Below are 5,639 nucleotides of genomic sequence, written 5' to 3' on the forward strand. Positions count from 1 at the left end.
GTGAAGCCATATCACTGTGATATCTGTGGAAAATCATTCTCTGTTGGAAGTGAATTAACAGTTCACAAACGCATTCATACAGGTGACAAGCCATACTCTTGTGATATGTGTGGCAAGTCATTTTCCCGTCAAAATGTATTACCTGCTCACAAACGAATTCATACAGGTGAGAAGCCATATCACTGTGATATCTGTGGTAAATCATTCACAATATCAAATAACTTAACTATACACAAACGCAGTCATACAGGAGAGAAACCTTATCAGTGCAATACTTGTGGTAAATCATTCACTACAACAAGTAGCTTAACTGTACATAAATATATTCACACAGGACAAAAACCATATGCTTGTGATGTCTGTGGTAAATCATTCACTGTAAAAAGTAATCTAACTTCACATAAACACATTCACACAAGAAAGAAACCATATCACTGTGATATTTGTGGTAAGTCATTTACTACAACAAATAAATTAACTAAGCACAAGCACTTTCACATGGGAGAAAAACCCTATCACTAATATTTGTAATACATCATTTTGTCAGAAACATCACTTAATGGCACAAGTGTCTATTCATTCAGAAGAATAACTATCAATATATGCAAAAGTACCTAACCATAAATGTATTCAGAGAGGAAGGTAACCAGGACTATCTTTCAAAATTATATTTTATATAACCACAACTAATATCTACATTCACTTTGATAATTTGACTAGAAAGATTTTGGAGAAAATTCCTCATATATATTGGAGCTGATACATTTTCTGAGAGAAGACAAGATGCCATTTGTACATTGTGGGTAAATAACTGAGAAATGTAATTTCATTGACCATAATTGACTGCATTCACTCTATTCCCATCTGCTACTCTTTTTTTATCACATACATGCAAACTTACCTAGTCACTCACCTTGTGCAGTGAACTGTACCATAATGTTATTCACCTTTCTGTAACTTGAGTTGTTTGTCCTGACAGAGCTTCACTATTTCCTCTCTTTTTCTATCTCTCTTTTATCGGAAGTAATGAATAATCAACAAAGACATGAATCTGGAGAAAATACTGGTGGTGAGTGTAAAATTAGAAGTTATTTTAGGGAGATTTGGTTTCTATTTCTAGCATACTGCACTTCACTGAGTTTCATCTGCTAGCTTTTGGGCATGCATCCACACAACTGTGAGCAAAAGATGTGTTTCAAAAAAAAGTAGCAAAAAGGATGGCAAGCCACTGCTTAATGCAAGGGACTATGAAGAGGGAGAAATGAAGATGAAAGGAGTGAATTTACTTTATACTTGAAAAGGTTCAAGTCATAAGAAGGAGGAAAACGGTTCCAAAGTTTGACAGTTTGAGGTAAAAAGCTATGGCCATGGAAAAAACCTCCTTATCTTTGGAAGCACAACACCATTTGCATGAATGCACTGTGAGTTTTGAATCAGACGAGATGGCACAGTGATCTAGAACTAAGAGAGAAAGTTCATCAGAAGACTTTCTCTGGCAATAACAACAGAAAAGACTAACTCTGGCAATGTGACAAGAGAGGGATCAATCAAATTAGAGACTTGCTTGAGGAGATCCAAGTGGTAAGATGGTGCACCTGCCCGAATATGACAATATTATTCCATACAGAGATGAATTGTGAGCTTGCAAAGATACAACATAGCTTTGGATGTGAGGTAATTCTTTGATCTACACAATAAGTCAACCTTATCGGAATCACACCTACCAAGTGACTATGTATGAATCTTAAGCAAAATCAAGTTTGTGTATGTGTGTATATATATATATAAATATATATATTATATACATACACATACCATTACCAGTGTCTTAACATCTACATTCCTATGTATATTGAGGCAGGTTTTCTATGGCCAGATGCCCCTCTTGTTGCTAACATCTATTTGCAAGCAAGGCAATATTTCTCCATGACCAGACATAGCTTTGCAGAACATTGGAAATGAATGACACTACAATCAGGTGATATGAAGACATGGAAACGTGTGTGTGTATATATATATATATATATATATAGACGGTGTGCTGGTAGGATCATTAGCGTGTCAGTCAGGATACTTAGCACCATTTCTTCCAGCTCTTTACATTCTGTATTCAAATCTCGATGAGGTCAACTTTGCCATTCATCCCATTGGGGTCAGTGAAATAAAGCAAAAGTCAAGTATTGTGGTCATTGTAATCAATTTGCTCCTTCCCCTCAAATTTGCTGACCTGGAACTCTGAAATGGACCAGCATCATTTTCCAGGGAATGTTGTGAACACATAGAATGAGGGTTATTAGTTTTATGAGTTTTAGGGCTCAAGAAAAAAAATATGTAACATACCATCATCATTGTCATTTAATGTCAATGTGCCATGTCGACACTGATTAAACAGTTTGACAGGATTTGATGGACACAGTGTCTACTTTGACATCATTCCTACAACTGGGTGCCCTTCCTAATGCCAACGTTTACAACATGTACTGCTTTTTCCATGTCACTAGCATTATTGAGATTGCCATGCAACTTACAACACTATGAACCCTGAGAGAGGAGGGGTCAGCCTTGTGGACAGTTCATCAGAGTCTATACAAAGATAAAATTTAACTTTCTACCTCATGGATGTGAGGAAATGCTAGGATGAGATTTAATAGCTAACGTATAAAAATGTTAATGAGGACGGGTTATCTCCACTGCATGAGAGGCTAAAATACCGTTCCAGACTCGTAATAGCCTAACTAGCAAACAGGAAGATCCAATTTTCCAGTAGGTAGTGCTTGGAATGGACACATTTAAGGAAAATTTCTTTACAGCTATTTAACACGCCAAGTCTAGCATAGTCCTTAAGAATTTTGGTTCTCTCCATAATGCAGATTTTGCAATGGCCACTCCCACTGATATATGAACCTAGATGTTCTATTATTTTCCACCTGATATCGCATGGGGTCCCTTGATCTTTGTGGTGCCACACATGGATGGCCAGAAACATGACAAAAGGCCTTTCTAAGACTCTAAAGAATGACTGGTGGTTGTGGAAGTCTCGCTTGAAAGCTGTACTGGCTGATCCGATATATTTACAAACTTGGGAGTTGGCTATATTCGCACTCCTGCAATGATCAGATGGTATTCTCTCTGTGCTTATCGTTTCTGGTCATATAGTTGGCAAGGATGCTGCCGGTGTTAGTGTGTGTGCCATCCTATAACATAAACACTGAAGACATTGGAAATGCATTAAATTTTTACACACATATAATTTTTGTATAAATACAAGTTTAACTTTTTAACATAAGAGAGAAATAGTTTTACTATGTACCAATATATATATATATGTGTGTGTGTGTATGTGAAAATAAAAATACATAGATATGTTTTTGTATTATAGTTTTACTGAAAATATTTTGGTATATGTAGTTACAAGGTAAGTTTGAGTATAGTTGTTGGTTGGATAGGAAATCCGACCAATGGTAGCCCATAATCCTGCTCAGTATCCTGGTACCAAAGGAGTTCAGGCAGCCTCTAAGTCCTCTTGATAAGTCTCACAATTGTAGAGGAAGGCAAGGAAGATCAGAGACCGGAAGACTTGAACCTCTCTTGTTCAGATATTGGCAGAGCCAATCATCCTTGTCCATTGAATTCACAACTGCAGTCTTTTACAAACTTTGTACTCACAGTTAATGCTACTGAGATAAGTGGTTCAGTAACTTCCACATTCTCACCTACAGTAGAGAGACATGATAGAGTCCTCAGGAAACCAACAAAGTTTGGATCTTTGTTCTGACCTAAGAAACTCCAAGGGCCAGTGCTTCCACTCCATCACTTAGTGAAAGGAGAGTACTCCTTAAGACATCCAGAGATTCAGCCAGAATAACCGCATCATCACCAATCTTGGTTTTACGAATGGGCACTCCACAACTGAATCGAGCCAACATACAGCCAATTATCCAGTCCATGCAGGCATTGAACAGAGTGAAAGACAAAACACATCCCTCATGAATGCACCTGGACTTTGCATTGCTGGTGCCAGCTAACCAATATTCTGAGCGGCATTGGTAGACTTAGTATTCCAATATTTATCATGTGGCAAAGGAAATCAACTATCTGCTTGTAGATGGGCACAGGAGGGTCCTACAGAGCTGCAGGATTTTTCAGAATGCTAGCTTCATGTGCACTAACCATAGGTTTGTTGTGGCTGAGTTGAGAAAAGGACTGAAGTCTTAGAGGCTCAAGACAGCCAGTCTCAGATTGAATGTCACCAAACTCAAAGACAACAGTGTAAGCAAGAGTGATTTACAGCAGCTTGATGCTGGTCCCTTGGTTGGACTTGTGGGAAACGTATAGGGAGACTTGGCTGTCAACTGCTAGGGAGTGTATTGGATTCCAAAAACGGCCAGGAAACATTTTTGATGGAGTACAGCTGCAAGGCAAGGCTAAGTGGGCTCCTAGATGATTTGCTTCTGTGGCTGAGATGGGGAGAATTCAGAGCACTGAAGCTTGACATAGAAAAGCAGATTCAATGAAACTGAGGAGGTCAAGCTTCACACCTGACTCACTGCCTACAGAGGGATTCCTGTGCTTTTGAGGGGCAAATTTTCCTCTCGTTTTCTGGAGTTTTAGACACTGATGGAACGCTCCTGACAGAGGAGCCCAAGGTGGTCACTTGTCGGGCATTGTACATTAATTGGGTTGCATTAAGTGGATTCACCTAATCCTACTCTTGATGCCATGGTGCCTTCAGCACTGGTGACTGACCCACCAGCCAGCTGTGATCTGTCACCCACAGATGAGGTTCACATGGTGGTAAATCAGCTGAGGAGCAGGAAGGTACCTGGTGTTTGTAGCATCCATGAGGCGATCATCAGGAAAGGTGGGCCTTCTGCAGTTTTGTTCTTGTGACATTATCTCAATTTGGAGAAATGGTATCATACCACCTGGAACAGGGGGGGGGGTGCATAATTATCCCTATCTGGGAATTTAAAAGTGACTACCACCACTGTAACAGCTACGGATCTGTTACACTCTTCTCAGTGTTTGTAAATTCTTTGCTAGAGTCATTCTAAACAAAATCATCTACATAGATCTCAGCAACTGGAGCACTTGGGGTTCACACGAAATGAGGTCAACTCCTGACAGGATCCTGGGTCCCCGTGTTCTCAATGAACACAGATGCAGTTATTGGCAGGGACTACTTGTAGCTTATGTTGATTCCTGTGAAGCATCTGACTTTGTGCACCAGAGGATCCTGAAGCTGCGATCTGTAACTCTGAGGGGTTGGGGTGATGGTCGAATCATCGGAGACATCGAAGATGGTGGCATCATAAGAGACATCGACATTTCCAGGTAGAGCTGAAATGCAAGAACACAAAAAGAAAAACTACAGCAAATCGACGACGATGGGACGAGTCAGCTTCTTTAACAGTCTCAACGTGCAAAAGCCTATATCAATGACTTCAAGTATATGTAGCATATATGTGCACCTTTATCTATAAACACCTCACTCACTTCGCTAATATTCAACAATGCGCATGTTCAACCGGAAGTTGAGTTCAGATTTTAAACAAAGTGTTTGAACACGAAGAAATCGTAATATTATATTTTATGTTTTAATATATTTATCTCCAATCACTTTCTCTCTCTCTCTCTCT

The 5,639-nt window shown here is 39.3% G+C and overlaps 2 protein-coding genes across 2 annotated transcripts in view; both read left to right on the forward strand.

Moving 5' to 3' along the window:
- Positions 1-686, forward strand: part of LOC128247005 (zinc finger protein 665-like) — a 5,358-nt gene extending 4,672 nt beyond the window's left edge. The window contains exon 3 of the mRNA XM_052975428.1: positions 2-686. Coding sequence (XP_052831388.1) covers positions 2-522 — 521 coding nt within the window. The 3' untranslated portion in view covers positions 523-686. The remainder of the gene's footprint in view (position 1) is intronic.
- Positions 1-5,639, forward strand: part of LOC106868788 (UBX domain-containing protein 11) — a 147,774-nt gene that overhangs the window by 91,519 nt on the left and 50,616 nt on the right. The window lies entirely within an intron of this gene.

The sequence above is a fragment of the Octopus bimaculoides genome, chromosome 21 (assembly GCF_001194135.2).
Source record: "Octopus bimaculoides isolate UCB-OBI-ISO-001 chromosome 21, ASM119413v2, whole genome shotgun sequence".
In the NCBI taxonomy this organism is placed as follows: domain Eukaryota; kingdom Metazoa; phylum Mollusca; class Cephalopoda; order Octopoda; family Octopodidae; genus Octopus; species Octopus bimaculoides.